Source organism: Dipteris shenzhenensis, chromosome 25 (genome assembly GCF_047967505.1).
Source record: "Dipteris shenzhenensis isolate YYH24624 ecotype China chromosome 25, Dip_SZ_1.0, whole genome shotgun sequence".
Classification (NCBI taxonomy): domain Eukaryota; kingdom Viridiplantae; phylum Streptophyta; class Polypodiopsida; order Gleicheniales; family Dipteridaceae; genus Dipteris; species Dipteris shenzhenensis.
In genome coordinates, this window is record NC_141620.1 from 31,302,499 (window position 1) to 31,318,500 (window position 16,002).

General features: G+C 51.0%; 1 protein-coding gene across 2 annotated transcripts in view; it reads left to right on the forward strand.

The window, feature by feature from the left end:
* The window catches only part of LOC147885749 (kinesin-like protein KIN-14I), a 93,868-nt gene that overhangs the window by 51,678 nt on the left and 26,188 nt on the right, over positions 1-16,002 (forward strand). For both annotated transcript variants that reach the window (XM_087396118.1, XM_087396117.1), the window contains 3 exons: positions 9,589-9,770; positions 9,964-10,079; positions 10,186-10,288. In XM_087396118.1, coding sequence (XP_087252244.1) covers positions 9,589-9,770; positions 9,964-10,079; positions 10,186-10,288 — 401 coding nt within the window. The remainder of the gene's footprint in view (positions 1-9,588; positions 9,771-9,963; positions 10,080-10,185; positions 10,289-16,002) is intronic.

A 16,002-nucleotide genomic window follows, 5' to 3' on the forward strand; every position in this document is an offset into this window, starting at 1 on the left:
AAGTGCTCCTCTGACTCCACCTCTCCCATGGTGCAACAAGGGCAGATCGTGGTCTCTCGGCCTGGACGCCGTCCATCCTCCATGCGTCGCATCCTACCAGCCTCTATCTCGAGCTGATGCGAAGAGACTCTAAGCTGGCCAAGGGCAATCCTCAGTGAGTGGGACATGTGGATACCTGTGTAGCCTGGTGGAATGACAAATCCATCCTCTGAGATCCGAAGGAAGTGGTCACGATATGTGGCCATCTTCGTCGGAAGCTGCGTGGGATAAATCCAAGTGCGGTACGTATGAAGCTGCAGCAAGTCTGCTCTCGTGACCTGACTAAGCTCGTGGCGAGTCAACTCGAGATGAGGGGCATCTATGCTGTATCAGAAGGGAGGCAGTCTATCCATGTCTAGTCCAAGAGATGTGAGCCACCTAGTGAGTCTGAAGTACCAGCAGTATGGAGCCCCAGATCGTGCCAACTCCATAGAAGATGCAAGTGCTAACCATGGCAACCGAGCCCTGCCTGCTGCTGAGTCTCCAAACTCCCTAACCCTGTGCAAATACATGACCGACTGAAACGCTGCATCCAATGCAAGGGGAGTAGCTCCAAACTCTGCTAGCATGATCTCGTGCGGAACTGTAGCCTTGGCCCTAATGAGCCGAGAGAACATGATGATCTGTAACCTCTCTACTCGTCTCCAATCTGCAGCGCCAAGGTCTCCTGCCCAGAAAGGAGCTGCATACATCGCAGCTGGTCTCACCAATGTGTCAAATAGCAGGGATTTCGTATCGGGATGCTGAAAGTGGGACTGAAAACACTGACGCTCAAGATGAGCCAACGAAGCATACCCTTTACTAATCCTATCTCGTGCTGCATATGTCATGGTAAAGATCGGTCCCCTGAAAACTGTCCCCAAATAAGTGTACTCTCTAACAAGCTCAATGGGCTGTCCGTCATAAGTGAAGCAAAACTCATCCGTGCTGTAGATACGATCAGAGGTGTTGAAAACCATAACCTTGGTCTTGCCAAGGTTTACGGTCAATCCCCTGTCCTGGCAAAACCTGTGGAGTGCCTCAATATGTGCCTGGAGGCCCTGAGCAGTAGAGGAAATGAGAACCACATCGTCCGCATACAGGAGGATAGGAATGGAGGATCCTGAGAGAGTAGAGCCCACACCGCCTGTCATCTGTACGAACATCTCTAGCTCATCAATATATAGTCCAAAGAGAGTAGGAGAGAGCGGGCAACCCTGCTTCACCCCAATCGTGCTGCATACCTCCTCTGAGAGCCCCTCACGTGTCCGAACCCGACCAGTGACCCTCTCATACAAAGTCATGATAGCCCACTGTGTTTCTCCACTGAAGCCCATCTCGCGAATCCTCTGAAACAATCTGAATCGCGGAACTGTATCAAATGCCTTCCTGAAGTCCACGAAGCAACAATAAAGCCGTTGCCTTCGTGACTTCGCCTCCTCTACCAGTGCCCTGAGTGTGAGAATGTGGTCAAGCGTCGAATGATCCCTGCGAAATCCAGCCTGCCCTCTGGCTCTGAGTCCTGTCGTCTCGGCATGGTCATTTATACGGCTTTCCAAAACTGATGCATAGATCTTGGCCATAACGTGGCCAATCATGATGGTCCTGTAATTCGACGGCTCCATAGGGTCCCCCGACTTGTGGATAGGTACTATGGTATTGCCTAACCAGGACTGTGGTAGGCCTGTACAAACAGACTCATTGAAGAGACGGGAGAGAACAAAAGCTAAGGTATCAATCCCATGGATTACATACTCCGCTTGCAATCCATCATGATCCTTAGCTCTCCCGTTCTTCAATCGGTGGACTGCTGCACGGACACTCTCTGGTGTGAAGAGACTAGATGAAGCTGGCCTAGGGGAGTGGGATAAATCGATATCTGGCTGATCTGGAACATTGTATAGAGCTGAAGTATATGCAGACCAGACACGTGGATCAGCGAGGGGGCTCTGAGACTTCGAGCGGAGGAATTTTCTCCAGAATTCCTTGGAGTCACAGCTGAAAAGCAAGCTTCTCAGCTCCTCCTCATTCCGTGCTAGAAATTGGCGTTTCTTGCGCCTAACCAACCACTTGTAGTCTCTCTTGGTTTCGGCAAGGAGGGGAGACTTCTCCTTGGTCTCAAGGTTAAGTTTCCTGCGGAGTTCCTTACACTCCTCGTCATACCAACCGTTGCAAGGAACAAGACCAACCGGTGGGGGACTAGACGAATGACATGTGGCAGGGAACGACATGTGAGCGGCAGAAACGAGTGAAGTATGTACAAGTTCCCACCGGTCCCGCGTGGATGGTAGAGCATCTAATAGATGAGGACGGAGTAGGCGGCTGAGGTTCTGGCTATATACATCATCGAACTGGTGGTCGAAATGAACCTCATAGTAGGGTTGGCGGTCGTGATAACGAGGGGGAGGTGGGTCATGGGAGACATGAGTCAAAGTAAAGTGGATGAGTGCATGGTCGGCAGAGGGCATGAAGGGGCTAACAGTAAGGCTATGGATGGAAGGGACTAGAGTCGGGGGACCTATGATGTAGTCGATAACGCTAGTACCACGCCCAGAAGCAGAAGAGAATGTAGGCATGGAAGACTGTGGCCACCTTGACAAGCCGTTATAAATGACCATACTGTGCGAGGTGAGGAGCTTCAGTAGCTGACGTCCCTGATCTGTGGGCTGTACTGTGCAGTCTGATGAAGTCCGACAGAGGCTATCATCGTGAAATGCTGGGAGTATGACCGGATCCTCCATGAAGTCATAAGTGAGGGCCTGTCTGTCTGAGGTCCTCGCGTTGAAGTCTCCTAAAAGGATGACTTCTCCGCGACGTGAAAAATCTGCAATGTCCGCTGAGAGATCCTCAAATATGGACTGGCTTGGTCCAGTGGAAGAATAGATCGACTGCGCCGGGGGGAAGTAGCAAACTGCAATAAAAAGATCTCGCTGAGGGGCCCTGCGGCAGATGCGTACCCACAAGAATCGGGCATGTGAATCTGCTCTCTCCACTGTGATGATTCGATCGAGATGCTCTCTGTACAAAATGGCCACTCCTCCAGATCCTCTCACTCCAAATGTCCGGGCGTGCTGCCTGAAGGCAGATCTCCATGTATACCCTGTCACTCGTGGCAAAGGTCTCTCTGGACTCTCGTGTGTCTCCGTGAAAAAGATGATCTCTCTCCCAAAGAATGCCCCCCGTAGATTGCCTGGTTGTGCTGTAAAAGAACCATTGCAGTTCCATACAGCGATGCGTAGACTATCTGACGGGTGGTGTGTCCCATGGGCCCTGTCCCGTCAAGCGGACGGGGTAGGAGGTGGAGGTGGAGGTGGGGCTGTATCTGCTGGTCTGCCATCTCTAAGCACTGTGGGAGCACGCCTCAAGGTGCCTGTGATGAGTCTGCCATCCCTAATCACTGCCCACTTGCCCTGAGCTCGGGCTGCATCTCTCTGAGGCATGAGCGCCTTGCGCTCCTCAACCTGTATCTGAGTCAGATCCTCGTCCATGGAAATCTGTGGGTGGTCTCTGAGTGTCCCTCTCCTCCTGAGGGCAGCTAGACGTGCCTGGGCATCTCTGAATCTGATAATGAGGGGCTGCTCTCTAGTAGGATCCCTCCCGACTCTATATGCTCCTACAATGCCATGATCCTGTACTCCCAATGTCTGAGAGACAAAGGTCACAGCCTGTGTCATCGTGGACTCTGTCGCCGAGGGTAAGATACCACGAATGCGAATGTTGAGGGCCTTTGTGGCCCTCTGCTGTGACTCGACCAATGTAGCTGATACAGTAGATCTCTGAGGCTGTGATGGCTGACGGCGGACGACATCCACCCACTCTGTGGCTCTCTGGACCTCTGTCTGAAGGGAGGTCAAACGCTCCTCAACCGCTGCTATTGCTGTAGTGGGAGATGTATCCATGTGCTGAACGCGAGTCTCGATCTGCTGCACTCGCTCTGTGTGTCCATGAATCTCTCCAGCAAGAGTCCTATGGGTCGCCTGTAAGACCTGAAGATCTGTCCTAATAGATAAGACCTCCCGATCCTGCTGTGTCACTCGATCAGCAAGAGATGCAACCTGAGCCGTAAGTAGAGAAATGGTCTCGTCCTTCCTGTGAAGCATCTGAAGTGCAGCTCGGAGATGGGTCTCAAAGTGCTGAAGCTCTGGCAGGATGTGGCGGCAAGGACAAACAGTGCAAGGCATGGAAGGAGAAAGAGAGGGAGACAGGGGGGAAACCGGTAAGGTGGGTAGCGGGGATGAAGGAGAAGGCTGGAAAGGGGGAGAGAAAACGGGTACCGGGGAAGGAGAGGAGGGGATGGGTAAAGTCTGTAGAGAGGATGAGGAGGAGGTAACCTATGGCAAAGTAGGTAAAATAGGCAACAAAGGGGAAGAGGTGACAGAGGGCTGTGAGAGGGAGAGAAAAAAGGGTGGAGAAGGGGTAGGAGAAGAAGGAACCTGAGAGGGGAGGGGTGAAAAAAACTGCGGGTACAAAGTAGCTATGGGCGGAAGATGAGATAATGGAGCTGAAACCGGTGAACCTGCGACTGGGAGTGCGGGCACTGCGCTGGGCGGAAGATGAGACAATGGAGCTGAAACCAGTGTACCTGCGACTGGGAGTGCGGCAAGTGCGGGCAGTGCGCTGTCCTTTGTAGAACTTGCGAGTCCTCTTCTACTATAGTGCAGCATCTCGGTCGTGGCGGCCATTGATGTTGCTGCTGTTGCTGCTTCTGTAACATGCTTGACGGTGTCGGCCATTTTTAATTACGGGAAGCCGGCAACATTGAAAAGCGGGAGATGGCGAGCGCTGCCAATGCGCGATGTGAGAGAGAGAGAGAGAGAGAGAGAGAGAGAGATTTTAAAATTAAAAAGAAAAGATGGGGTTGGGGCTGCTCCCAAGAGGGGCAAAAAAAAAAAAAAAAAAAAAAAGGTCGGGGCTGCAAGTGGGAGGGGGTGAGCGGGGGGGTGAGCGAGGGGGGGGGGCTGAGCGGGGGGGCTGAGCGAGGGGCTGTGAGGGCTGTGGGGGCTGAGCGGTGGGGGTGTGCGGGGGGTGAGCGGAGGGGTGAGCGGAGGAGTGGGCGGGGGACTGAGCGGAGGGGGGCGGGCTGTGAGGGCTGTGGGGGGTGAGCGGGGGGGTTGGGCGGAGGGGTGAGCGACGAGAGAGAGAGAGGGGGGGCGTCGATGGTAGAGGGGTTACGTTGGCGTAGCGTAGCCACGGCAGTTCCCAACGGAGGGGAGCGTCGATGGTGCAGCCACAGGTGACGTAGCAATAGTAGCCCCACGCAGCAGCAGCTCACAGGTGACAGCCACAGGTGACGTAGCAATAGTAGCCCCACGCAGCAGCAGCTCACAGGTGACGAGAGGGTGAGAGAGAGAGAGCTCCACCCTTAACCTATTGTCGTCTTCCTGTTGCACTTAGCAATGTTAGCACCCTTAGCGAGAGAGAGAGAGAGAGAGAGAGAGAGAGAGAGAGAGAGAGAGTAGGCGCTTAGGAGGAGGAGGGAGATGGAGAGCAAGAGAATGAGGAAAGTAGGAGGATGGAGAGACTGGGGTAGGAGAGTGAAGAGGCCTTTAGACATTTTTCTCCATCAGGTGCATTTGAAGTGTGGAAATTCTTGTGGACTTTTCATCGGTAGTTGTATCTGTAAAGGTAGGGTCCATCCTTCTAGCACTTCTAACAAATTAGGTCTTCTCAATAATTGCCGCCCCTAATACCAATTAAAAAATAAAAAACTGAGATAGCTATTTGTGTAATCAAATGTCACAATCAAGCACAAGATTCAAATGCATAGGAAGCGATCTTATTCAATGAGGAAAACAAGCATCTTGTCTCCTTAGACCTATGGCTCTTGTTGGAGCTTACATGAGAGACCTACAGCCATGCCACAGAATAAGATCTTGTTGGCTTGCTGGCAGCTGTACAGAAACCACACCTATGATTATTGCTCAAAGGAGATCACTGCCTCAATTTATTGATGTATAGGAGGAAGACAATGCCGAAGCACATGATCTCATGGAGAACCGTGACCATCCTTATTCAGATAAGCCAAGCAAATCTATTGATCTGTCCTTAGATGAGACGAAGCACCACAACCTTCAAGCTTATAGGGAGGCAATTCTAGTGGAGCAGATGGCTGAATAGCTGATTTAGTTTTCCTCTATATTTGCATGGGACGTAGCTACATGAGTGACTATCTCTATTACCAGCGGCATGACCATAGAGGCCTCAGAAACAATCCATCAAGCTGATGATGACCCCTAGAAGTTCTTGATACTCCAACTCCCTTATCTCCTACCCTTGCAGAAAAACACGCTACTTCTGTTTTACTGCTACAGCAGCATACTTGCTATCCTTGACCTGTAGACACTATTTTTTTATCTGCTCAAGAGTTGGTATAAACAACAGCTTGAAAAGCATTAATGTGAAGAGAGCTTGGAAGTCCCCACTGAGGAGGAGAAAGTTGGTTGTTACTCACTGTTTGGGAGTGGTTTATCGTGTGTGTTCTTAGCAAGCGTGCAAGATCCACTGGTGGTGGAGTCCCCACACCTTGTGTACGATTCCCTTTGTTGTTCACACTTCTTTGTATTACATAATGCACTGTTGCACTCCTCTCTGGCTCTCCTAGCCCTTGAGGTTGCTGGAACTTATCTTCGTACCCTTTGTGAAAGTCCTATGGGCTTTGTATGTCTCAAGATTATTGATTGTTCTAATTCCAATGATAAAAACATGCTCTATATCTGTGATTTAGTTGTTCTGTGTTGAACTTTTGTCGTCTATGTGCTATATAGTTTTCTGAGCTCCTTGTTTTTTTTTCAAGTTCTTGTGATTAGTTTCCCCAAACCCCACCTCCAAAGAAAACACACACACACACACACACATTTTTTTTGGGGTGAAACCACTGAATTTATAATAAGAAAAACTTTTTACAATGAGAATAGCCTGGAAAACAAACTATTCTGAAAAATCAAAAGCAGTGGGAAAACACCTCTAAAGAAGACACATCTAAGTCATTCTCATGACAAGCATCATACAGAGATACACACACATGCACACCCACACCCACCCACCCGCACACTTTTTTTTTTGTGTGTGGAAATTTTTGTTGCTTTATATTACAGAGTCAATATCCCAAAATGGGATGTGCCAAAATACATCAAGAAAAGATCTCAGTATATAACAAGTATACATCAGAGTCTATGTACTGAGTTTGTAGACAATTATAGAAATATTGCTGCAAGGAGTGCCTGAAAAAAGAGAAAATAGAAAGTAACATCACCAAAGACTATGATTTCTGTCCTTCCATAGAGTCCAGAGTGTCCAGTAGCGAACCCGAATGAAAAACAAATCAAACTTCTGTCTGGGTGGGTGAATCCCAAAAAGCCAGAAAAACTTCTCAAAGGTAGCATTTGGAAATTTGGTTCTCAAACGCTACCCAAGGAAGCCCAGGAAATCACGGGTGTGAGAGCAATGCCAAAGAAGATGAGGCATTGATTCCCGTGGAGCCAAACATCTGGGGCAAATAGCTTGAGCAATGGGTCTACGTGCCAAAAGCTGCCCAGATGGAAGAACTCCAAGCTAGTCGAAGAGGAATTTTAGAATTCCAAATCTCTCGCAGTCTCTTTCGCCACCACTTTGCAGGACGATTCATTTGCCAAAAAAGATGATTCGTTCTCTGTGAAACTCAAGGCAAGGGTAGAAGAACTTTATACAAAGAAGATACAATAATGTGAGACAACCTCAAAGGACAGCATGTCGACCCTGTGGCAAATGAAGATTCCAATCCTGAAGCTGGTCTTCAATCTCTAGTGGCTGTACTAGCTGAAAATACTGAAGCATATGAGTAATAGTTTGCCATATAGGACGATAATGCGTGCCAAGAAGCAACCAAAGGAAAAGAAAGAAGGGTTCCATCATCATGAATAACATCTGCAATTGAGTGGATCCCTTTCAAACTAAGGAAGTATGAACGTCTAGGCTCCTCAAAGCCAACGCACAATCAGCTCGTAGAGAATTTCCTTGCAAGGAATCCCGGCTATGCCATTCCAAATGCAAGAGGATGTGTTTCCAGTCCATCAACATGTTGGATACCAGTGGATAGCCTTTGATCGTACCATCAATTGAACCCAAAAGAAAATCCCATTGAGTGGGCTGCCAATATCCAAAGACAGGGGTGGTGAGTTGTGAGAGCAAATGGTGCATCATGGCAGCCTAAGGCTGGGAACCTTGCATAAATTTTGCCTTTATGAGCAAGAATATGCACATGGATCTTAAGAATATTGAGTCCCCCATGCATCTTTGGCGAACAAAGATGCTGCACCGAAAGCAATCTCAAACTTTTCTTGACATGTCTGGAGCACCAGAAGGTTTCCATAACTATAGACATGAAAGATGTAAGATCTCCCTTGCTGAACATAATCAGAGGCAAGTAAAACTGAATATATGCCATCAAAATGGATTGAACAATTCGTAGCCTGACATGCAATGGCCAAGTGGCTAACTTTTCAAGCTTTTTCTTCAGCTTTGCAAGTATCCAGTGAGACTGTTTGCCAACGAATAATCATCCAACCTAAAGGATAACTGAGATGGCGAACTAGTTGAGTGGGTTGGACAATTTCCCTCGGCCATAAAAGAGAATGCGAGTCTTTGGAATGCAAAGGCAGCAACTTGAATTTCTGGAAATTGACATGAAGACCTATAGCCAAACCATATAAGGATAAGGCATGCATCACGGAGGATAGATTGTGCTCAGTATTCGGAGGAGTAAAAAATAAATCATCAGCATAAGGCTGAGCAATCAAAGTGCTACTTCCAGGAATCTCTAATCCATGCAGCATGTCGGTCGCCACCAGATGATCCATGTATTGAAGCATGTGATGCACGCGCGCGCACACACACATAGAAACGCCTAAGTAGATGCCTGAGTTTGCCTATCTAGGATGGTGTGCCATTTTCAAGATTTCCAATTGCATTTCCCTAACTTACGTCAACATGAGCTAAGAGAATATGACTTCAAGTTGGCATAGTGTCGATTCTGTTTTAGTCTTTATGTAAGCATTTATACTTGAAAATTATGGTTTTTGTTCTCTTGAACATGTGTAGATTCCTGGAGGCTGGATAGTAGTTTGTTTTTGAACATAGTGCTGGTACTGAATGTAGTAGCTATCTTCTATCTTGAACATGTCAATGTCTCAATACACAAGTTTTGTAACTATAGGGGATGTGTTTGTTCTTTTATTAGCCAAACATGGCAACTTATTTTCTTGAAATACAGGTTAATCTGGTAAAGTTTGACTTCTTAAAGTCATATGCATAGGTTATTTCCACATGGCTATGGAATGTTAACTTGCTAATTGGTTAAAAATCAGTGGGCCACATGTGGCATAAAGTGCTGTTGCTTATGGTTGTTATCTTGCATCTTCATGTACATGACCCGAAGGTCATGAGTCATTTGTTTTAGCTGCTTGCCTTTGAGATTTGAGAATTCTATTGCTTGCATTTCTTCCCTCTATGAAATTCGAAATTGATGCAGAATGGCAGACTATTTCAATGTCTATACTTTATTTAGCGGACAATAATTAAAGTTTGGCGTTACAGAAGAGCATATAAGCCTGGACGATAACAAATACCTTGGAGATCTTATTGCTGAATTCAAAGCTTCTAAAGAACGAAACAAGGGTGAAGCTTTGCAGTGCAAGCTACTGTTCAAGAAACGGCTCTTTAGAGAGTCTGATGAAGCCATAACTGAACCTATGTTTGTCCAGCTTACTTACGTACAGGTTGTAATAGAAATAATCTCTTTTCCCAAAGGCAGTGTTATCCATGAGGAATGCCAAGTCTCTGCAGTTTTTGCTGTTGAAAGTCAGTCTTCTATTTCCTTGGGTTAAGCAACATGTAAATTCTCCTGTCTACTTCCATCTATTTTTCACTTAAGCTGCATAACCAGCTAATGGTTCATTTCATGGAATGCAGTCACAGTATGACTATCTCCTTGGAAACTACCCCGTTGGGAGAGATGATGCAGCACAGCTGGCCGCTTTGCAAATATTAGCTGAAATTGGTGCTATCAGTAACCCTGAACTGAGCTCGTAAGTTTTAACAATATAAGTGAAAGTGAGCAAGTCTTCCAAGGAATAGCTCTAGTATAAACTTCCAAAATTGTAAGAAATTTTCTGGAATACTTTGCTCATGCAGGGAATGGTCTGCACTATTAGAACGCTACTTGCCAAAGCAGGTGGCTATAACGCGAACTAAAAAGGATTGGGAGCCTGATATACTTTCACGATATCGAGCTATGGTGCGGTTTGACTGTTTTACCTATTCCTTCTGGAAGTTGCTATGGAGAACAACAATAGAGGCATCTTGTTTGTTGTGCAAATCTGTGGAAAGTTTAAAGATAGTAAACAGTTTCATGTTGCCATTTGGCACACAGTTCTATGCTTCAAGCTTCCTCACTTCGCTTCTTCATAAAGAAGCTTTTCTATAGACCATTTAAAGTGATTTATTGTATTTTGTTTTTTTCCTTCAGGTGAAAGGGCCTGGCTTCCGCAGATTTCAAACTTTTGATAAAAGTGTCCATTTACCTTTGCACAAAATGAAAATAAGACACGTGATTGAGGATGCCTTTGTGTTGGACACATCTCCTTCGATTGAATTGCTCTTGTTTGTGCCGAGAAACTACAAGTGGGGCTAGCTGCCAGTCACTCGTGGGACATATAACCCTTTTTGTATACCAATGTCACGAGTCTCTGGTGGTTAGGAAATTAAGTTTGTACATACCCAGTGGCAGGGTAGTGATATGTAAATTAGATTCAAGAATGGAGTTTCCTTATATTGGTTTGTATATATGTAAGGTCTGGATCTACCCAAGAGATTATGGAATCTTTTTGAAGCCCAAATTGCATCTTATGCTTATGTGCTGATGAGATCATTTTCATTTTTGCATTTTAAGGTTCACCCGCAGAAACAGGCCCCAAAACCACTATACACCCGCCCCCCCCCCCCCCCCCCCCCCTGCCCCCTTCCTCGCGGTGTTCCATAATATTTTCAAGTGTCAAACATTATATTCAAGAATCCTAGCTATACATCAATGGAGAGAGATGCTCGGCTAGTGGGAGATATACCCATTGAACGACCAATGTGGTGTCCTTAGTGGCACCTCATGTCATCATGAGAAGTTAAGAAGGTGCCATAATCCAAGAGCCTAAAAATATAATGGCTATGTGACGCGAGTTCATCACATAACCTATTGTTCTGACCCTTTCTCTTCCCAGAGCAATTCCCGCGAGCATGTCTACTCCATGCATATAATATCTTTGGATGCGCTTTTTCTTAGTGATCCTTATGTGGAGGAAGAGGTGGTGATGTGGGCAGAAATTGCAATGTGAAAGATACGATTGGAGTTCTCAAACTTGTGCACTCCACATATCATCTTTTAAAGACTCTCTCTCTCTCTCTCTCTCTCTCTCTCTCTCTCTCACGTCTCTCTTACATTCCACCCTCTCTCTCCACTCCCCCTCACCTCTAACCTTCTCTGCCTGCTGCCCCTCCACTCCTGCTGCTCCTCCCCACCTGCAGCTCCACCCGTCTCCACTCCCCTGGCGCTGCTCTCCTGCCTGCAGCTCCTCCGCCTGCTGCCCTCTCTCCCCCGCTTTTGCCCGTTTTGCCCCTCCTGTTGGCTCCGCCTTGCGTGTTGCTGCATGCCCCCACCTGCTGTTGCTGCTGCCCGCCTGCAGCTCCCCGCAGCTCCGAGGACAAGCGCTCGTCAGGCACCACTCCTCGACTTCAGTGATGATTCCACTCTACTGCCAGACATTGACCTTGAGGAGGCAGGTATGCTTTGAGTTTCGGCTGACAGACGAGGACTGTTCACATCTTATGGGCAGGCCCTATTAGACCTCGGTAGGATGCATGATCTCATTATCTATAATGGTCTTGACAGATGGCCCGCATCAGGTGGCTTCATGTGCTTTCCACATGGGGGAGGCGTCAGTGTTGTGGACTACATCATGGGATCCCCTGCCTTCACATCTCGCATCACTGACTTTACCGTAGCACCTCTCCCTCTAGGGGTTGATCATACCTATCTTTCTACCCCCTGCCGCACAGCACTTTCTACCCCCATCCCATTGAGTTCTTACTCCACCTACCATGATATACGCTTTGATCGCGATCACTCTCCTACTTACTTTGGCCGTTTGTACATACTTCTCGCATACATTGACTTTATACCCCTATTAGAGGATCGTGCTGCCCTAGTCACTCGCTCACAAGAGCAGCTTTGAGCTCCTGCGAGCTTCCCCTCCCCCTCCGTACCTCTACCTCCCCCTAGCCCTCCTTGTCTCGCCCTCTCCCGCCCCTACCCCTCCGCCCTCACCTCCCCTCACCCCCGCTGCCACCGCGCCCTCCCTCGCCACACCCGCCCCACCTCCGCCTCACCCCTGCCCTCCGTCCTCACCCCCCCCTCGCACCTCCGTCTCTCCCCCCCCCCTCACTGCAGCCCCCCCGCCCTCACCCCCGCCTCGCTCCGCCCCCCCTCGCCACGCTCCACCCCCGCCCCCGCTACCGCTCCGCTCACCCCCACCCCGCTACCCCTTCCGCTCCACCCCGCTACCCCTTCGCTCCACCCCGCCCCTCTACCGTTCCGCTCAACCCCCCGCCTCCCATTCCGTGCCCTCACCCTCGCCTTCCGCCCCCACCCCCTCTCGCCTCTCCGCCCTTCCGATCCACCCCCGCCTTCCTCTCCCGCCTTCACCCCCGCCCCCCCCGCCCATTTGCTCCACCCCGCCCCTCCGTCCCACCCTTCCCCCTGCCCCCCGTCCGTCCTCTCGCCCCACTCCGCCTCTCCCCCGCCCCCGCTTCCGCTCCCGCCTCCTCACCTCACCCGTTCCCCGCCTCCACTCCTCCATCCCGTGCCACCTCCGTTCCTGCCACACCCAGGCTCCACCCTCCCGCTTCTACCCCCCCCTTTTTTGGGTGGTAGCCTCTTCCTCATCGGAAGCCTCGCAGTTTGTCTTGGCGGTATGGCGGCTCCCTGCCCGGAACCGGAGGCCCAGACGGTCCCTCCCTCTCCAGATGCCTACCGCGTCATCCTGAGAGAGCAACAATCATCTCGGGTTCAGGAGGTTGCCAATGACTTTGCCCTCACCTCGGTCTATGGCAGAGTCATTGGACATTCCCCCTCCAGATCAGCCATCAGGGAGGACTGGCTCCAGTCCACTCTCATTCTAGAGGACGGCCATATTGAGGAGGTGGCCCTTATGGGAAGGGGCATCTTTTGGCTTAAACTCTCCAATGCGAAAGTTGCGAGCAACCTGATTGCTGGCTCCCCCACGTCAGTGGATGGAAAGATTATCATGATAGTCCCGTGGTACCGTGGATTCAGCGCAGCAAATTTTGATGCTCGGTTCCGTATACCTCGCCATCCAGTGACGCTAGTTTTTCCTGGTCTTGCTGCTGAGCTGCGGCCGATTGTTAGGGACCTGGGTTCCCACTTTGGCTGGGTTATGCACGATACTTTCGCCGATGCGGTGACTACGGCAGGAGCCCCCCGAGTCCGTGTGGCCGTGGCGGATCCTGCGACTCTCCCGGCAGTGATCGAGATCGTGACAGGTGCCGGCAGCATCACCCAGAGCATGGTAGTCACCGGACAGCCAGGACAGTGTCTGAGGTGTCACGGCTTTGGGCACCTGGCGGCTGTTTGCCCACGCTTCGCCAGCTCTTCTCGGCCTCCCCCGCCCCCCCCCTCTCCGTCCCCTCCCCCCCCCTCCGGGCAGCCACGCCAGGAGGAGCAGAGGCAGCCGGAGCCCGGACCAGAGATAGCTGGCGGCTGGACCGAGGTTAGAAGGAAAAGAGGAAAGAACAAGAAGATTTCTGATAAAGGCAAGGAGGCAGAGGTTACCCAGTCTGCAGCTGCACCTCAGAGACCCGATAGGCAGCCGCCCCAGGGCCATGGGAGAGCCCGCCCTCCACAGCCTCAGGTCCCCCTCTCTTCCTCTCCCCAGCCTCTTCCCATTCAGCCCCAGCCCATCCCCCAACTGCACCCCATACCTCCCGACCCGCAGCTGCAGCCCCCTCCTCGTCCTCCTCAGTCTTCTCCCCCTCCTTCTCAGCCCCAGCTCCCGATGCAGCCCCATCCCTCCCTCCTCCCCGCCTCTTTCAGATCTCCCGCAGAGCTAGCTGCACTGACGGTTCCTCAGCCGAGGGCAGCCCCCGCTCCCCCTTCTCCTCCTCCTCCGCCAGCCGCCCCTGAGGAGTCCGAGCTGCCTATTCCCCAGCCTCCTCCCCCTCCCCCTCCCCCTCCGCTGGCAGGACACCCTGAGTCTACACCACCACCGGAGCAGGCTTCTCCGTCCGCTAGCCCCTCAGTGGCAGACTCTGACGGGCTTCAGCTTCAGGAGAGAGAGCTACCCCGTGACTTTTACAGATCTGGCCCCTGGGACTACTTGGATGTGGCTGACCTCGGGACCTTCCCTGCTTACCTCGACATCAGTATCTTCCTGCTCCGCAAAGGGGCGGATGGGAAGATAGCCGCCTTGGCCCCTAGGGATGGCCCTAGCTTTGCTTTCACGTTCCTTAGCGACGGCACCGAGACTTGGACAGACGACTCGGTTTGGGAGGCTCTCAGGGAGCAGACGCATGCTCAGGTTTGCTCCTGGATAGGCCCGTCCGGTGGGCAGCTTCTCGAGACTCAGTGGTCCGAGGGTGACGTGCGCCTGCGGTGGCGTTGCATCGCCAAACGCTTCAGACTGATTGTGATCCTCAGGCCCCCCCTGTCTTGGATGTCAGAGCCTGGACTCCTCAGAAACTCTGTGCCTTCTATGGGATGTCCACCTCAGAGATCTCGAGCTGGCTCGAGAAAGCTTTCGTTCATGGTACCAAAGGCCTCTCGCCTTTGCTGAAGGTGTTGAAGGACGGGCAGGACGACCCCGCTTCCCCCTCCAAACCTTCCCATAAGCACCATCGCCTCCACTCCGAAATGTCAGCTTCTTCTTCGACTTCGACCGCGAGCAGACAGTTGTTCGCAGCCTCCCAGTCCTCACCATGAGCCTACACCTCGTATCCTGGAATGTGAACGGGTTTCACTCTTCTGGCACCCGTGGTCCTAGGAAGCTCATTTTGAGACAAGAACTTCAGCCAGCAGTGATTGGTCGTTTGGATGTACTTCTGCTCCAGGAGCACAAGCTTTCGGCGGCTCACTCCCGTAGATGCGGAAAGATTCTCCCTGGTCGCTCTCACACTTATTGGGAGCCCTCGATCGGCGCACTGGGGAGGAGTGGTGGTGTCTGTACTTCCGTGGGAGAGCAGCTAGCCCAGGGAGTTTTCGGTCATGGCACGTTGATACCAGGTCGTGCCCTTTGGGTAGGCCTGGAACTGGAGGGCTCCAGAGTTGAATCCTCAACATTTATGCTCCCACAGATCTCCGTTGTAGAGCCACCTTCTGGAGGACACTTACAGGGATTCTCCCAGACATGGATTCCTGGATTGTTGGAGGTGACTTCAACAATCTGGAGACCTTGGAGGACCAGCAGGGCAGAGGACCGGAGTTTACAGGTATGTCTCAGGCAGAGCAGTCCGCTTGGGACTCCTTTATCTTTGCGACAGGAGGAAGGGACTGCTGGCGAGACCCGTCCTTTCGGCGTTGGCACGGGAGCTTGGATTTCTCGTGGGGCTTCCGCAGGGAAGGAGGCAGACTCCTGGAGAGGCTGGATGGATTTTATGTTAGTGACTGGGCCATCAGCAGAGGCGGTCAGGCCGGTATAGTTCCAGGGACGACACTTTCCGACCATGCGCCTGTGCTCCTATCATTAGATTCGGCAGCTCAGGCCCTCCCCCCTCGCTCATGCCGGATTCCCGACTCCATTTTCTCGAGGGAGGACGTGCGCAGCAGTATTTGCAGTCTTTGGGATAGAGATTGGGGCGAGTGCGCGGATCTGGTTGATTCGGTGGCGCAGGCTTTGCAAGAGTCCAGCCAGATCTGCCAGCTCGCAGCCCTACAGGTTCGACAGGAGT